Source organism: Cygnus atratus, chromosome 2 (genome assembly GCF_013377495.2).
Source record: "Cygnus atratus isolate AKBS03 ecotype Queensland, Australia chromosome 2, CAtr_DNAZoo_HiC_assembly, whole genome shotgun sequence".
Lineage (NCBI taxonomy): Eukaryota > Metazoa > Chordata > Aves > Anseriformes > Anatidae > Cygnus > Cygnus atratus.
In genome coordinates, this window is record NC_066363.1 from 85,656,761 (window position 1) to 85,675,023 (window position 18,263).

General features: G+C 39.6%; 1 protein-coding gene across 4 annotated transcripts in view; it reads right to left on the reverse strand.

The window, feature by feature from the left end:
• The window catches only part of ADCY2 (adenylate cyclase 2), a 216,387-nt gene that overhangs the window by 130,250 nt on the left and 67,874 nt on the right, over nucleotides 1–18,263 (reverse strand). For all 4 annotated transcript variants that reach the window (XM_035552763.2, XM_035552764.2, XM_035552766.2 and 1 more), the window contains exon 3: nucleotides 17,144–17,305. In XM_035552763.2, the coding sequence (XP_035408656.1) occupies nucleotides 17,144–17,305 (162 nt within the window). The remainder of the gene's footprint in view (nucleotides 1–17,143; nucleotides 17,306–18,263) is intronic.

Sequence of the window (18,263 nt, forward strand, 5' to 3'; positions counted from 1 at the left end):
AGTTGAAAACAGTTATGCGACTGAATACAGCTTTGGCTTTTTTTTTATCCAGCTCAACAAGCTCCTTAAAAAACTAAAGAGCTTCTGCTGAATGTCTTTTAACTTCATTCTGTATAGCACTACAAGAAAAGGGAAAAACAAGGCAAACCAAAACAATGAAACAGGCAAAGCTGCCTGCCACAACAGAATATTAATCATATTTGCTGTTCTCTTTTCAAAAGCTTACTAGAGCATAGTTATGTAAATGTTGGAGTGCAGGAGAATTACTAAGTTCTGAAGGATTAATTAAAAATATCTAGGGTTTTTAAAAAGAAACTTTTTTTTCAAGTGTATTAGGGTTTAGCATTGTCCCTCACCTGAGCAACTCCCTGACCCCCAAATAAAAGGCAATACAAGAAAACTGAGTATCAATATCCTCAATCTATGCAGGAGGTATATACACCATTTGCATGTCTAAGACTATCTTGTCCTTCCAGATAATCAGGCTTTCAGAAGGAATTCTGCATTCCCCATGTGATCTGTATTTTAACTTCAGTCTGATACTCTATTGCCTAACTCATAGAAAAGTGCAGCCTTTAATGAAGAAGCTTATTGTGAGGACAGAAAAAACTTCCATACTTGCGTTCAGACTTCTAGAAAAGTCCCATGATAGAGATGTCCTTGATTCTATTTGGACTCACTGATCTAAAATGTGTGATACTTGAACATAATCTTAGAAACCTAACCAGAAGACCTTGCTAGCCACAGCAGAAACAGTATAGTATGGAAGTATTATTCTCAAAATACCGTCCAGAGCCTTTGATTTGCTACTTAAACTACATGTTTAGGAACAGGGAAAAATACAAGCATTTATCTATACAATATATACAATTTTACATGTACACATACAAGTACTGCCAAGACCTTACCTAACAAAAAAAAAAATCATCACAGCTAAAATGTTGATATATTCCTCAGAATATACCACGATCTTTACTTGAAAAACATTGTGAACAATCTGGTGCCCATAATATGAACATATCTGCAAGTCTGAGTTCAAGAAAGCGTGAGGTTCAAGCCATACACGCTACAGTTTTACTTTGATCCCTGTTTTCAATGCTTAAGGGAAGGCTCTAATTTGAAGTGTAGCAGCCCTTTGAGATGCTGCCCATTGTTCCTAGTCTTTTGTGAACTGAATTTGTCAGGATGAGGCAAAACATACATAATGCATTCTGAAAATTTTCTCATCAGTAGCTACGCAATTACCATGCCTTCTTTTGCCATCCAGTTAACAAGCCAGTAATTGCATTATCAGTCAGATGTGGTGTCATTTTTTTTCCTTCATGCCCATTTATATTTCTTTTGAGCAAATTTTTTTTTTTTTTACTGAGAAATACATTTGTCTTAGGATAATCAGGAATATTAAATTATTTCTCCTAGTCTAGAAAGGAGACTTTACCTGCCAGTAAGTATGGATTTTGATTTCTCAACATCTCAGAGGTATGGAAAGATATATATGTAAAAATCATAGAACCATCCAGGTTAGAAGAGACATTCATGATCACGAAGTCCAACGATCAACCTGACCTACCAAGTCCTATCATTAAACCATGTCCTTTAGTGTCATGTCCACATGTCTCTAAAACATCTCTACCATTTCCCCAGACAGCCTGTTCAAATGCTTGACCACCCTACCCTCTCTGTGAAGACACTTTTCCCGGTGTCCAATCTAAACCTCCCCTGGCACGACCTGAGACTGTTTCCTTGTGTCCTATCACTTGCTACCTGAGAAAAGAGACCAACACACCCACCTCTCTGAAACTTCCTTTCAGGTAGTTGTAGAGAGCAGTGTTGTGTCCCCTCAATCTCCTCTTCTCTGAAGCTAAGAAGCCCAATTCCCTCAGCCACTCCTCATACATCTTATTTTCTAGTCCCTTCACCAGCTTTGTTGCTCTTCTCTGCATGTGCTCGAGCAACTCAATGTGCTTGTAGTGAGGGGCCCAAAACCAAACACAAAATTCTGGTCTCATCGGTGCCACATACAAGGGGACCATCACCTCCCTAGTCCTGCTGGCACAGTTTGATGCAGGCCAGGATGGCATTAGCCTTCTTGGCCACCCAGGCACACTGCTGGCTCATGTTCAGCTGGCTGTTGACCAGCACCCCCAGGTTTTATTCTGGGCAGCTATCCAGCCACTCTCCTGCAAGCCTATACCACTGCATCGGGTTGTTATAATGCAAGTATAGGACCCAGCACTTAGCCTTGTTTAAGGTCATGAAATTGGACTAGGCCCATTGATCTAGCCTATCCAGATCCCTCTGCAGAACCTTCCTAACTACAAACAGATCAAGTCTCACCTAACTTGGTATTGTCTGCAAACTTACTGAATACATTCGATCCCCTTATCCAGATTGTTGATAGAAATGTGAAACAAAACTGGCCCTAGTCCTGAGCCCTGGAGAACGCCACTGGTGATGGACCATCAAACGAACTGAATTTCATTTACTGTGACTCTGAATCTGGCCATCCAGCCAGCTCTTCACCCAGCAAACCATACACCTGCCCAAGCCATAAGCAGCCGGTTTCTCCAGGAAAATACTGTGAGAAATTCAAGTGCTTCACTAAAATCCTGGTAGACTGCATCACCAGCCTTTCCCTTATCTACTAAACTGTTAATCTTGTCATAGAAGGGGATCAGGTTAGGCAGGCAGGACCTGCCCTTCATAAATCCACACTGGCTGCATCTGATCACTTGATTGCCCTGTATGTGCCATGTGATGACATTCAAGATTATCTGCTCTATTATCTTCCTTGGTACCAAGGTCAGACTGACAGGTCTGTGATTCCCTGGATTCTCCTTCCTGCCCTTCTTGTAGATTGGAGGCACATTCCAGTCAACTGGGACTGCCCCAGCTAGTCAGGAAAATAAAGGATTCACCTTTGCAACTCTTAAACTGACATTGTTCAAATTAAAATCAAATAAAAAAAAGACACCACACACAAAAAAATAAGCAACAACCCTGTGGACACAACCCCAACCGTTCAGGTTTCAGCATAATACAGTATAATTAGTCACTCTTCACTACTGTTGATGGAAACAGGCCTCAGCATTTTAAGTTCTGGCATGAAAAACAAATATATTTACCTTCCTTCACTTAAATTGATGTAAAACAGTTATTTCAAGCCTCCTTCACATACTACAGAAAAATGTGTATTTTGTTAATTGAAACACTAGCTCTTCACCTCAAAATTGCATTGGTCCTTCTCCGGGCAGACTTTTCATTTCCTTGCTAGTAACACTTCAGGTAATTTCCACTTGTTTTGAGGATCAGGCTCAACACCTTCCCCGCCCTCACTCAGGGTCATCAGAATTTACAGTGACGTACTTCCTTACTAAATAAGCACGCCATGAAACATTAATGGATTTTCTATCTTACAGACTCTGCTTTCATATCGTGTAAAGGAAAACTCCTTTCAGAGCAGAGAAAGGCAACAAAGAAGATCAAAGGTATAGAATGACTTCCAAATGAGACTTCCAAAAGATCACTAAGTTAGTCCTTCAGCCAGGGAAAGGGATGACAGGGATGCGTGACAACAGAGTATGAAGTTACAGATGGCCTGTAGAGGGTGAACTGAGTCCAACCGTTCAGGCTGTTGCAGTATAAATGTTTGGGATAGTCGAATGAAGCATACAGATGAAAGGTCAGAAGCACAGCAAAAGATAGTCCTTATAATGCAGTTAAGATGCTGAACTCTTGCCACAAGAAGCTTTAGGCAAGATGTAGCATACTGAAGGATAAAAAAAAATCCCTAAACTTTTTTTTTTTTTAAAAAAAAGTCCCGCCAGATCTGAAATAGAGGTGAGAAACAGGCATAGAAAAATCATCAAAAATAAGTGAAAATGGATTACAAACCATTGTGGGAGAAAAACAGATGGAAAAAGTGGGAGAAAACTTTCAGCTGTTTACAAGGAAAACAAATTGAGAAGGCTAAAATAAAGCCATAGACTTCTGACTTTTGCTAGTTTATAGCCAAGAGAAACTTCGGTTCAAAGGGTGCCACTTTCAGAGCTATCAACATGAAGGCCAGCAATCACAGTTTTTAAGAAGGGAAGATTTACTTTCCATAGCACAAAAGAAGCCAACTTAACTGCAAGCACTGCACGTCCACTCGAACTGTGAAAGAGCATTGCAGATATGCAGAACCATCACCCTGAAGTATTTAAGTGTGTAGATAAGCAATCATGGATTTTCCAATTTTCCAACTCTTGTTTTATTTCTTAGCTCCTCAACTCCCTAAAACACCCTATTATGCCTCATATCAAATCATTCAAATTGTTCCTAACATTAATGACAGTCTGGACACTGCTATCATCCTAATACTGTTGCCACAGACTAAGTAATAGGCGATACCAATTTTAAAATGAGAATGAAAGGAACTCTGTCAGTCATATTAAGGATGGAAACAGCATTCGTTATTGTAGATCCCTTTTCAGAAGCTTTATTAGTTCAATCTGAGCCTCTGTATAAAGAGAATTATAATGACCTCTCTGCATTGACTCTAACATTTTGGGCTCACCTCTGCTCTTTATCCTTATATTTCTTTCAATGCTCAGGAAGAGGAAAAAGAGGTACACAACCACCAGCATGGATGCTCATTGCCTCTTGAGGAACAAACTTTTCTGCTCTGGCAGTATGCATGAAGAAAGCCTTTCCTTCTGATACACAGCCCCTGCTCTGTGCACTCCCACAAGGACTGCCTGTGGCATTCCTTAGCTATCAGGAAACATGTCAGTCTAGTAATTATAGAGCAGCATTTTCATGCTTATCCTAATTCTTTTCAACGCTGATACTATCATGGTTGCCCGGAACTCTGTCACTCTGCTGAGGAAAGGGGTGTTGCTAAGTAGGATTTTTACTTTTAGTCTAACTCAACAGAAGACTAAAGTTTGTTGACAAAGCCCAGGACTGTTGACACAGATAAGTCCAGTGAGAATTCAGAACACGTTTACAAAGGAATGAGCAGAGACTGCTGTCTGTTCTCCCACTGTCCCAGCAAAGCCATCCCTGCTCATGAGCAACCTGAGGATTTGACTCAGGAATATTTTTAGCTGATGCAGCTCAATGGAAGCTGAAATGATGTAGCAGAGAGAAAATAACTGGATAGCGATGAAGAGGACGTGTGTAGCATGAACAAGAGATTATGAAGTGACACAGTCAATACCAATAACAGTAGAAAAGAAATTATCTCTGCCCTCAGAGGTCACCAGTGCAGCAGCAATAAACTGAACCAGGGTGAGCAAGTTAACCAAAAACCCAAGGAAAACATTCAATGTCTGAACTGCTGGCTAACCGAATAGAAGGTGTCTTCACTGAAGACTAAGCAATGAAGAAAGCAAAATTTTAGAGCAAACAGTGCAAGCAACAGAGTAACATTATGAAGCAAGCCTTAGAATCTATCCATTAATTTTTCAGAATTCCACTTTCCTTCCTTATTAGCCTTTATGGTTTTTGTCACCATTTTTGCAGACAGTTTTCATTGGTTTCTTCTCATCCCCCTTGTCCTTTTTATTGACTTTTTTTGCATTATGACAATTTAAACTTTTAAGATTTACAAAGTGTTTCCTATGATTATTTTACTAAAAAGAAGAAAAAAGTCAAACAGAAGTCTGAAAGTTTGTAACCAACTTGAGTGGATTTGATGCTATAAAGTCAATTAAACATGACAAGTGAGTAGACATAAAGAACATGGTAGCCCAGAGAGACTCCAATGAAATGCCACCACTTCATGACCCAGTTACGCCCAGGGGACACAGCAACAGCCCCTTCTAGCATCACACTGAAAATACACCATCTCCTTCCTCTGTTCCTGTCCCCTGGCCTGCACAAGTTGTCTGGAGCAGGTGGGCAACCTGGGAGCATTTCTTGTTGTCACTATGGGCTATTCCTTTGACAAACCAAGTTTTAATGATGATTCTTTCTACAGGCCAAGCAGTGTATGAGCATTCAAAGTGTCTCTCTCTGGAGTACGTGTGTTTGTATGCAAAGGCCAGCCACAGTCAGCACCCAGAAGTCAGCTGTAGAACCCCAGAAGACCTCTGGCAGAAGGTCTCACCACCTACTTACTAGAAAAAACAGGATTTCTACGCACCTCATACATTTGAGTTGTGAGGCTCTCTCACGCAACAAAGCATAGCAAATAATTCTGGTAAATATGACTACCAAAGCCTGCAGTGGTGAGGATGAATAAACGTTGCTGGGATAAAGCACTTGCTGAACTAAGACCATAAGGAGCAAACCAGTATTCAAAACAAAGAAGATTAACCAAAGGTGGATCTTAAACAATTTTTAAGTAAACACAGCCCCCTTTTTATTTCTTCTAAGCAGGACTTCCAAAAGACAACAGCATTTCTATGTTAAGAAATCCTAAATCTCATTTTTTGCAATTTTACCTACTCACTTACATACAATTATTTCCTCCAGCTTAAAAATGGTCAGATGAACTTTTAAATTCATTTTTTTTTTGGTCTTCTAAAGCAGCAAATATTAGTAACAACTATAGAAAGGACAGGAGCAAGAATGATGTCTAACTTATCTTTTGCATGCAGGAAAGCCTTCCTACTTATAGGATCAGCAGAACCAATTGTTCTTGCTTAACAATCAAGGAGAAAATTTTCTCCAGGTCAGATTGGTTAGGATGTGCGAGGGTGCCTGCCTCCTTCTGCAGCACTGAGAATAAGCATCAGTTGGGATCACTTAGGGTGATTTAGTTCAGGTTTTTCTTGCCTTGGTGAGGCTGTAATTACTAGTCAGTAATTACTGGCCACCTTTCAGTCTGTCTTAGCTCTGTGCATCTATAAGTGCTTTAATCTTCTGAAGACCCACACTGTTTCGATGTCAATAATTCTAATTTTCTCTTAAAATAGCATAGAGGGTTGTGGATTAGCTGTGCTATTATATATCCAATATCCAAAGATACTGGAGTTGGCCTAAGGTTCAGACATAGCTCTGCAAAATCAGCTCTGTTTCCAGGGACAAACTGGACTCAAAAGCAGCGTAATTGCTTTCATGCAGTCTGAATTCTTATGGAAAGCTTATGGACTTGGTGCAGAGCCTGCTTATTTAATTCAAGCCTGGGTTCTTGCGGTTTCAGAGCTCATAGACTGCTACTCACCTGTGAGAAAATACTTCCTCAAAGCGACAGAGAAACCAAAATCCAAGATTAAAACTGCAAATACATTCATGAACATAGCTATGTCTGATAAACCACAGGTTATGATGTTTCTGTACAGCTGGTATCAAGGTACAAACATAGAACAAAAGCAGTAACTGCGAAGAAGTCAAACATCAGCTATAACTAACGCTGTCCCACCCAGAAACTGATAGAGCTAACAGAGTCCACGCGGCTGACTCTTGCAGAAAATGTGTAGGATAAAGTCTTTAGTATACTGAAAACCTGTCTAAACTGACAGCAGAGACGTATGATTTAACATATATAACTAGTGAGAAGCTATTACTGGGACAGACGTGATTCACTGAACTCAGATCCATACAGAACAAACACTGATGTCGTTCATTGAGTGTGCAGTAACAGGAGTAACCTGAGGGAAAGAACGTGCTCTGTAAGAAACAGTGGAAAACTCCCTGGGAAGAAGCAAGAAGTACTTTAGGGTTTCAAATTATACCCTCCAACTGTATCTCTACTGGTAGACAAAACAAGGCTGGAACATGGTTTTGAGCACCATTCTGAGTGTGACCATCACTGCTGTATGGCTGTCACCTTGTTCACTAGCATGGTTTTCATCTGGGCCAACCAACATTTTCCCAGAACCATGACATCTTAGGGGAAAGAACATATCAGGAATTATTTGGAGAAAATTGAGACCTGGCCACCATTTCGGGAAGGATGAAGGGGTGGGAGTTCTGGCATGTAAACATGGGCCAGGCTTGTTTTACTGGAGCATGAACTGGTTCCACTACTTTTTTCCACAGTGCCTACCTACAACACTGGCACTTGGAGGCTGTAGTTAATTAAAAGCCAGGTAGCTCCGTAGCCAGAGCTTTACTGCAACAGACTGAGGACCGATATATCATAAAAGTAGGGTGAGGGAAGTGGGTTCTATCTAAGGATTTGCATAAGTGGGGATTTGCAGGAATGCATAGGAGGGCAAGTTGTTGGAAGGTGACTGGAAGGAGGGTTCCTCCTGCCTAACCAGCAGCGGAGAATCAGGGGGCTGCAGGGGATCAGAGGAAAAATAAGAAGACCACATCCTGTTCCAGGAATCTCCAAACAGATGGAGGACTAAACCATACAACTTCAGGAAGTCAGTCATCCAGGGAGAGCGGCATGTCAGCTGAATTCTGATTCACCACACTCACAACAAAAGGTGTTTGTGCTCCTGATCCCTCTTACTTTATTTTGCACTAAAACTGGCTGACATCGAAGAGAAATGTATCCACATCTTGACAGTGAAAGGCATTTTTCTACTACTGAATTCTTGAAACTGATGTGTAGGGATAGGTAACAACCCTATGAGTACATACAGTGAGGAGGCATCATGTCTAGAGTGAGTATCTCAGAATTTTATACTTCAGCTGCAGTAAGTAATTCACATTAAACTGGACACCAAATACCAAGCCATAAAGGCAAAAAAGATAAACAATGTCTGTGAAAATGGAAAGAAAACAGCAAACCTAACTTAATTAAAGGAAATAAAGATTCTTTACTCTAGAAAAACTATCTGGAAGGACTCTATGACAAAATTATGAATGCGTAGTATTACCTTTTCACTGGTTAAAGTTATTTACTTTAATGTCATCCTAAAAAGGATACAGCATACAACTCCCTTGCAAAAGGTGTTCAGTATGGTGAGAATTTAGCTGCTGCAATAGCACTGTAATGCAAGAAAGGCAGGTACAGCTGGTACAGCACGCTGCTTTCTGTTCCAGATTGGAAATACTGGAATTTCCAATCGTCTATTACACTGGCTTACGTTTATGGAGCTATAACAGCCTCAGAAAGTGAGTCTTCTAACACAGACATTTTATAACTTAGTTAAGATACTAAAAGATTGTGGGCTTCTTGATCAAAGAAATTTATATACTGGAAAATTAAAACTGCTTTTTATTGTAACTTGTAAAATTGTAACTTTTAGGACAGTAATGTGAGCTATAGTAGTATATGAGTGATAAATAAAAATACAGATGAAATTTTTTGCTGATACAAATACTAACTTAAATGAAGTGGACACAAAAGGCAATCTGACCCTTCCAGTAAAGCTTAAGAATCAATGCTAACTGCAGATATTTCCATGATTTCAAAAAAGGTAGGCATGTATTATCTTCAGTGCTTTGATGATTTCCTACACATCTCACCAAAACTATTTTCTATGCATTTCTAACATGCTGATTTGGGACTGCAGGTACAAGCTGCTTTTGAAAAACCACATGGTCTTCTTTGCATATGGTCTCACTTCACTATGGCATTGCATATCTCAGCCTTTTTTACTTTTCTTTCATGTTAAGTATCGCAGGTCTCCTCTTTACATCCTTTCGGAAGATGTTCACATTCTCCTTGTTAATGCTTGAATACTATGAAAGGAAATTGCACATTCTCCTACATATCTATACTCTCCTAGGCAAGTGGGCTCTTCATAAGCATATCTAAACTGTCTTGAAGAAGTGAAATCCAAAGTACATCTGCAGATTGTAAAAATAAATTAAAAACTATAGCAGCTGGCATTTCAATACCTGCCTAGATTTAAGCATAGAATCAAGGGCAAAGAAACATGTGCAATCATAAAAATATGCCTACTGTATCATGCTATACAAGGCACAGCATCCATCTCTGGAACTGTTTTGCAGCTGCTGCACAACTTGGTGAGCCAGACTGCTGCTGGGGTGGGGAAAGTGAAGGGAGAAAGGGGGAGTGAGGGGGGAGACACGACAGCAGTAGCTGGTGCTACAAGAAGTACAGCCTCCCTCCTTCAGTAGCAGTCGCTGCCCTCTGCCTCTTCTGCAGTGATAACTGCAACTCCGTTTGTGTATCTGCAGGTGAAAGCAAGAGTTAACCTGCATTACCTTCATGAACAGCCATTCCCCAGCTCCTTCAACAAATGGCATTCCAGGCTGAATTGTACTGTAGGATAAATTCAACCCACAGCTTTTAGCCATTCAGATTACTAACATTCCTATGTGCTTTAAGCTTTCACTGTGTAGCTTTATGGCCACAGAGGTTATGTAATAATGCATGTACTTAAAGACACTGCCTTTCTTTCCATCCTTTTCTTCTAAACATTTTTTTTTTTCTTTTATCTACATAACAACAGCATAAACCAACTTCAATTCTGTTTCTGAGCCTTCTGGTTATATAACATTTTCTTCTTTTTTAGCCAGTCAATACTGATGCTTTGTATTTGCATTTTGCTGGCATTCCACTCATAATGTTACATAAAACATTTGTTCTAAATATCATCACCTATTAAATATGCTTGGTTAACAAATGAGTTTAAATTGGTGCTCTAAATAAAACAGATAGGCCTATGTAATGCATGTTGATCAGAACATCTAGATGTATATTACAGATGCCATATTAGTTTCCTATATTTGAAAATTTAGTCTACCATCTGATACTGTCTAGTATTTTTTTTCTAGGAGCTGATAAGACAGAAAAGCATTAGAAGTGCTATTAACTCTGAATAGATCGATGTAAATATTTGTAATTTAGATAAAGAATGGTTCTTTTAGAGTTTCACGTAAGTATGAATTGCAAAACACCTGTTAAGCATCAGCTCATGAATCTTGCTAGAAATAATCACATAATTATTGATAGGTTAAGCGACAGAAAGCTGCACACAGGCAGAGGAGCACAGACTGACAGCCTGCATAACACCCCCTCACTGCTAGGACCATCCCAGGAGCCAGCTGCCCATCTCCACAAACCCAGAGGAGCACAGAGGCAGGTGGGAGCCCAAATGAAGGACTCAGTGGAAGGGATGCCCTGCCCAGGCCCTGCTCCCTAGGGGGTGGACCCACCTTGTAGGTGCATGTCTGTGTATTCTCACTAGTGGGACCTCCACCCTGTCCAGCCAGAGAGGGGAGCAAGATGAGGCTGCTGGTGCTGTCTGGGTTTGTGTCTGCCTTCTGCAGTCGGCCTCCCCACAGCAATCATGGTTTGCAGGACAGGAGAAGCAGGGGCACCCTGTCAGAGGTAGTAAGTTGTTGCAAAAGGTCCAGCAGTGCATAATTTAAATACGATACCACATGATGAAAGGACACCAAATCTGATGCTGCGTTCAGGACACAGGAGGTCTTAACAATTACAGGCCTGTCAGCCCCACCTCAGTGGTATGCAAGACTTCTGAACAATTTTTGAAGGAAAAATCATGAAAAACATGAAAGTTTATACTTTATCCAGGATAAACTGCAGCAGAGTTTTGCACAATCCAGTTCATATCAGACTAACCAGTTTCCCTTGAAAGGGCACGTGACTCTTCCAGACAGATGACACCCAGCAGGTCTTATTTTTTAAAATTCAGAAGAAATCTGACAGTGGAAAACCACTGGTAAAGCCAGAAAACAGAAAAGAGACAGAAGATACAAAACACAAGCCAGAAGGATCACACTGCTGGTGGGTTTCTGGGCCAGGATTACATAAGCCACCACAGTCTCTCAGTACTGGCAGAGACAGCTACACCGGGTGGGGTTAGTTCAAGAGGGGTCACCTCCTAAAAGCTCTCTGAGGCTTGAAACATTTCATGAGCCAAGCACTAGGACCCTAACAGCACACTGCTGAGTAGCCAAACCTGCCACAAAAATCAATTCCCATGTCCTATTCAAGAGGAAAAATGGTAGAAAAAAAGGAAATTTGGCCTTATTTAAAAAAAATAAATACCAATTTCTTATTCACTACAAACCTTGAAAAAATTATCCTGAAACCTTGTGAATCAGAAGTCAAACAGAAAACATCCTTTGGAGTTCTAGTTGGCATACACATACCAGCAGACCATATAAGACTATGGTAGTAGGTTCATCTTTAGTTGTCCACAGCACAGAAGATACAATCCATGTCATAATAGGTCACCTCAACCCAGATGATGGTAAATGCACATGACATTGTGTATGTGGCCTTGGAATTTCCCAGTTCAAATGTTCTTGAAATTAACAAAATTTTCATTCAGCGTTTGTTTTTGTCCACCAGGATAGAATATTATCTTAGAGTTTATCCACGCTAAGAGAAAGGAACTGACAGCAGAAGCAAAAATCAAACAATAGTTATATAAAAATTATTACAATTTGTTTCTTTTTGCTGTATGCATTCTTGAACAGTGTCCAAAACAATTTGTGTATGTACATATGTACATATGCATGCTGTTACAAATTTGTGCCTTTAGTAGGGACCACTTCTACAATGCTGCCAGGAGGTGCCAAAAATTCAAAAAAGTAAGGAACGCTTGTTTAAAGAAAAACACTTGAGTGACAGTTTGTAGCAATTTAGCCAAGGTTTGGAAAATATTAAGGCATAGCTAGTGAAAAAAGATTACAAGAGCAACAACTTTGTTTGCTGAGAGAGTAAAAACAACATTTTTTTTTAAAAGACTAAAATAAAAAACATCACACCCCTCATATATAACATAGGGAAAAAGAAAAGTGGAACCTTCTAGTACATTTAAGGATATTGGTTAGCTTATTTTTAACAAATTGAAATGACCTCTATTGATAGTATCAGACCATTACAAGATCAGAACAGCTGAGCAGCTAATAAAGAAGGAAACCCACAAGTATTTGATTAGAATCTGCTCTGGTTTAGGGAGAAACAGGTTATGTGTTTATAACGAGGGATGGCAGTGAAATACTTCTCATTCCAGCAGTAACTGGAAGGGATGTTAAGTTGCTGAAGTCTTCTGAGCCAAATGCCTTAATGGCACAACTAGAGGTGTGTTCTCCTGCAGTGGTCCTAACCATGAGGGTGCCAGCAGCAAGCAGAAACCCCACGTTACAGCTTCCCTGCATAGTAGTAGGATGTTCATGTGGAAAGAGGGGGCAGAGTCCTGGCCTAGATAGGGCTAGGATTAAAATTGTAAATAGAAAAAAACATACACAGTTGTTTTTTTCTAAGTTTAGGCTGGAACACAGTACTCTTTTTTCTTCCTCCCTGTCACAGATCCCATTGCTGTGCATTCAGCTCTGGAGAGGCTAGCTGGGTATTTTATGGCAGAACCCATGCCTCTGTGCTGAGCACCGCAGCACACTAATCTCTTTGTGGACTGAGTCCCCGATTAGCATTTGGCACCACTGCAGCTTCTCCTGGCATGTTCCTCTAAGGCTAACATCCACGTGGCAAGGAAGATGCTGGCGAAGCACAAGAAAGGACTCAGAGAAGAGCTGTGAAAGTGATGAAAGGCTGAGCTAGTATAAAAGCAGGCAACCCATTTATTTTACTAACAAAAAGGTTATGAGGCGAATTCAGGGTAGTTTAGAAATATTCTCATGGGAGAAAAAGAAATTGAGTACTACTGGGTCTGCCCATTCTAACAGATGAAGGCTAGATGAAAAGGTTAAACAAGTTCCTACCAGTAAAGAGGAACATGATTTTAACACCAGCAGTCAACAACCATGGACAAAGTCAAGGCTTGTGGAAGATCTCCATCATGGCCGATTTTTACACCAAGGATGATCCTTCCTCCCCAAAAGACATGCATAGGCCAAGCAGAAACCAGCTCATGCAACCAGCAGAGACTATTGAAGAATTATTTACCTCAGCAGGAGCCTTTTACCCCAGTACCTCTGACTGCTACCAGCATTGGATAATCAAAAGCCCTTCAGCTATACTGAAGCCAATTTTGGCTGTAAAACTTTACAGTGGCAAACCCAGCAAGATAGGGTCTGCCTAAGCTCAACATAAGCACATACTTCTGAACATCAATTTTTCTCTGCTGACAGACTGAAGGTATGCTTAACTTTCAAAATGCTATGGGATACCAACCAGAGTCACTGCAAGATGCTGAAAAATTGGAGGGGGTCGGGCAGAGGGCTACGAAATGGATTAGAAGGCAGGAGAAGTTGCTATACAAAGAAAGACTGAAAGAACTGAGTTTGTTCAGCCAAGAGAACAGAAAGCTCCAAGGAAATTAATCAGTCTTCCAATATGAAGAAAGTAGTTATAAAGGACATGCATGCACTCTCTACAGATGGATATATGCCATATATACATGATATATATGCTATAATATCTGTTGTTTACCCACCAGCAGATTTGTTATACCACTTTCTGCTTCTTAAATGCGTGCTACTAGTTACCTACCTGTGGAAAAAAAAAAAAATTCTGCCAGAAAGAAAATGCACAATTCATGGCTAACAGCATTATGGATTTTTCTTCTGCTTTCCTGAGATGAACCAGTAGCCCTGAAATCATAATAATATATTTTCGTCAAATCTGAATGTAGCTCCCAAACCATGGATTTACTCAAGTTAACTCTGAATGAGTTTTTTAAGCTTTAAAAACTCAGTCTACTGCTATTTCCTCGTCTCTGGGCTTTAGTGACTGAGCTCTGTGAAAGAACTTCATTTCAGGCCTCACAAAATTCTTCCCCCCCCCCCCAAAAAAAAAAAAAAATTCAACAGCATGACCCTTTTAAATAACCATACCCCATTTCTGTTTTTTAGAAATTACACACACTTATCCTATACCAACCTGAGGTGTATCATTGACAAACATGTTATTTCCCTTTTTAATATAATCAGTATCACTAATGAAATCCTTTATTTGTGGTCCAGATTTCAAACACAAAGAACACAAAACAAACATTTTTCTGCTTACACTCCAAAGTATAAACAACAGTAATCTAAAAAAGTCCAGAGGGCACAATGAGCTGTGGTGCAGCACTATGTCCCTTCCACACATCCGTGAGAACGCGGTGTGCTCATTACCTTCAGTAACTGCCAAACTATTCAGAACATTTAATACGTTTTGCAAAGAGGGAATAGAAAATTAATAACATTCTGGAAATTAAATATTCTTAACAAATTTACAAACCACTCAAAGACTTCCACTCTTTCCAAATGAAACTGGAAGTTGCAGAAGGGATAAAAGACATTAATTGTACAAGAGAGCCCATAATTTACTTCTTTTGATTCCAGAGGCATACTGTGTCTAAAAAGTAACATCTTCTGAAAGTCCTGTTTCAGTTGTACCGAATTTTAATGGACTAGAAAGATAGGCAGGAAAAATAAAGAAATGTTGCCAAGAGCAACTCCAAACCAAAACATTTTAGGGAAGAAGTTGCCAACTTATTAATACATTAATACATGAGTCTTACCAGGAGTGGCTGAGGGAGCTGGGATTGTTCAGCCTGGAGAAGAGGAGGCTCAGGGGCGACCTTATCGCACTCTACAGATACCTTAAAAGGAGGCTGTAGCAAGGTTGGTCTATTCTCCCACATGCCTGGTGACAGGACGAGGGGGAATGGGCTAAAGTTGCACCAGGGGAGGTTTAGGTTGGATATTAGGAAAAACTTCTTTACCGAAAGGGTTGTTAGGCATTGGAATGGGCTGCCCAGGGAAGTGGTTGAGTCACCATCCCTGGAGGTCTTTAAAAGACGTTTAGATGTTGAGCTTAGTGATATGGTTTAGTGGAGGACTTGATAGTATTAGGTCAGAGGTTGGACTCGGTGATCTTGGAGGTTTCTTCCAACCTAGATGATTCTGTGTGATTCTGTGACATTTCTATGCCCTAAACAAAGCCCATAGGCCAACATGAAATAACATCCTCCTTGATTTATTCCACTACAATTACCAATAACATATTACTGAATTATTAAAATACTATATTGACTGCAGATGACCATGGTTCTTGCTTAAAATACAACACAATTCAGCAGCCTCAGCAACAAGCACCCAACTAACCCAAATCAGGAGAAGAAAAGCAAAACCACATATCTCACCATTTGAAAATTTCTACAGAAAACTACATCTTAGAACATCTATTGTTTTTCAGACTTCAGCTTCAATACTCCAGATAACACAGGTCTGCAGCTATGTCTGGAAATAAAATGCATTTCCCTGAATAACTTAAAAAGCACAACTTTTGTAAAATCACTGCAGTTTTGAAGTCATGCTCTGAGACACAGTGTTTTTCGAATAAGGCTGAAGTAACTTGAATGGTTTTCTTGTTCTACTGATATGTTTATAAAAATGCATTTACTTCAAAACTTCAGTGCCATTTTGATACAAAAGTTAAAAGAATTCCATTTCCCTAAAACGACAAAAAGATAGAAAAGAGCACGTATATGCTTTTCAAATTGAAATCTATTTTTTTCCTTAAAATAGAGATTTCTAACAATTACAGCTAGGGTCACCACAGTACCACAATAAAAACTGTTGTACTTCACCATTTGAAAGTTCTTCTGCAGAACAGGGAGGGAAAAAAAAAACTATTATTAGGATTTTTTTTAAAAAATATTTGTCTGTGGCATGTCCTGTAGTACAAGTATCAGAGTTTAGTTACAAGCCAAAACCCAACTGCAAACACCGGTGCATTCTCTAAATGCCATGGCATCTGCAGCCAGCCTGTCCTCTTCAATCAGTGGGCCCAGCCAGGATGAGGCTGTAAAATTCCTATAAAAGGCTGAGTATTACAAAAGGAGGACAAGTCCTACATCAGACTTCAAGAGGACAATCTCTTTCCAACAAATCAGTAACCCAGCTGAACACAGGGTACTCAAAACATTTTTGATGCTCAGTGCATTTTTGAGTAAAAGATAACACTGCTACCTGGAAAAATCCTTTGTCTTAGAAGTTAGTCTTTCATGAGGTGAGGAGAGCAGCAAGGTGTGAGCATATACCCATAGAGCATATATGCATAGCTGAGTGGCAATGCACCTACTAGAAAACAGTTGCATCACATAATTTTTTGATCAATGTTAATTTTAACGCTGATAAGCACTGTATGGCTATAGATTCTATCACTTAAGGTGGGTTTCAGCAAGACATTACATTACTGACACCCCCGTGATTAGAAAACGACTAACTGTGAATTAAGTCTGCGGCAATTCAGAAATTAAGAGAGACATAAATTTATACGGCCAAGCCCCAGTTGAGAAACTTGTGGTCTCATTTACCAGGGTATTCAGCGTGCAATTAATCATTAATTCCACAAAGCACCTACCTGCCAAACCAAGTGTTCCTTTACAACAGCTGTACCCGATAGACAGACGCTCAGCACAATCGTATGAGACGCAGAGGTCAAGACGCTTGCAACTATAGCGTCCCTCATGTTGAAGGGCAGCATGGTATACACCACGAAAATAATGAACAAGAAAAATGATACCTGCGCAAGACACAAAGACAAAAAAGAAGCATGTCAAATTCACTCCTGAATAATATTTAAAAAGTAGCATTTCATTTTGAACTGTCATCAGCATACAGTTATGTTGTTTTTTTTTTTCTTATAGGAAAGTTACTGTTAACCATTGCAGAAAATTGATTTAGGAAGAATTAATTTAAGAAAGTATTGGAAAAATTGCATTATATTTAATTTAAGAAGTGCAGTTTCAAGATACCACTTCATGGTTCAAGAACTTCACAGTTCTCCAATGTATTTAATGTTTCAAATTTAACTTTAAATTTATCTTTCAAAGTTTAATTTTATTAACCATCCTGTTTACTGTTAGTGTAGGTCTCCTGAGACTAGTGGTTTCTGATTGTAAGCTGCCTTACAGAACAATTAATTTGCCAAATCACTCCACTCCAGGGTCTAAGGAATTGCAATGCAGAGAGACTTCACTCATCTTGATGCACTAAAAATTTACAATTTCATAAAATGTTAGATTATACAAAAAGCCAAAATTGAGACAAGCATTTTGGTTTAACAAGATTATACTTCATGTGTATCTACACGATGTGTGTCAAATTCAATAAAAACATGACATTTATTTGGACATGAAAAATAACTTCAGACAATCACAGCCCATAAGCAGAATTTATGGTTAGATTCTTAGAAAAAGATGCTGGTATCCACACTAACTGTATGGAACAAACTCTCCAAATGCACAATCCAAATCAGTAAACAGTACTCCTTCGTTACACATACAAAAGATTATGTATTTGATGGTATGTATACATTGCAAAGTTGACCACATATTGAGAAAGCATAGGTGGATTTGGGAGACAGATTTTGCATACTGTAGTAGCCAGTTTTGGAAATGTGTCAGCCAGATAATCAGCTGATAGCACAAGGAAACAGAAGCATTTGACATCTCTTCAGTTTCAGTCCTCCTTAAAGCTTT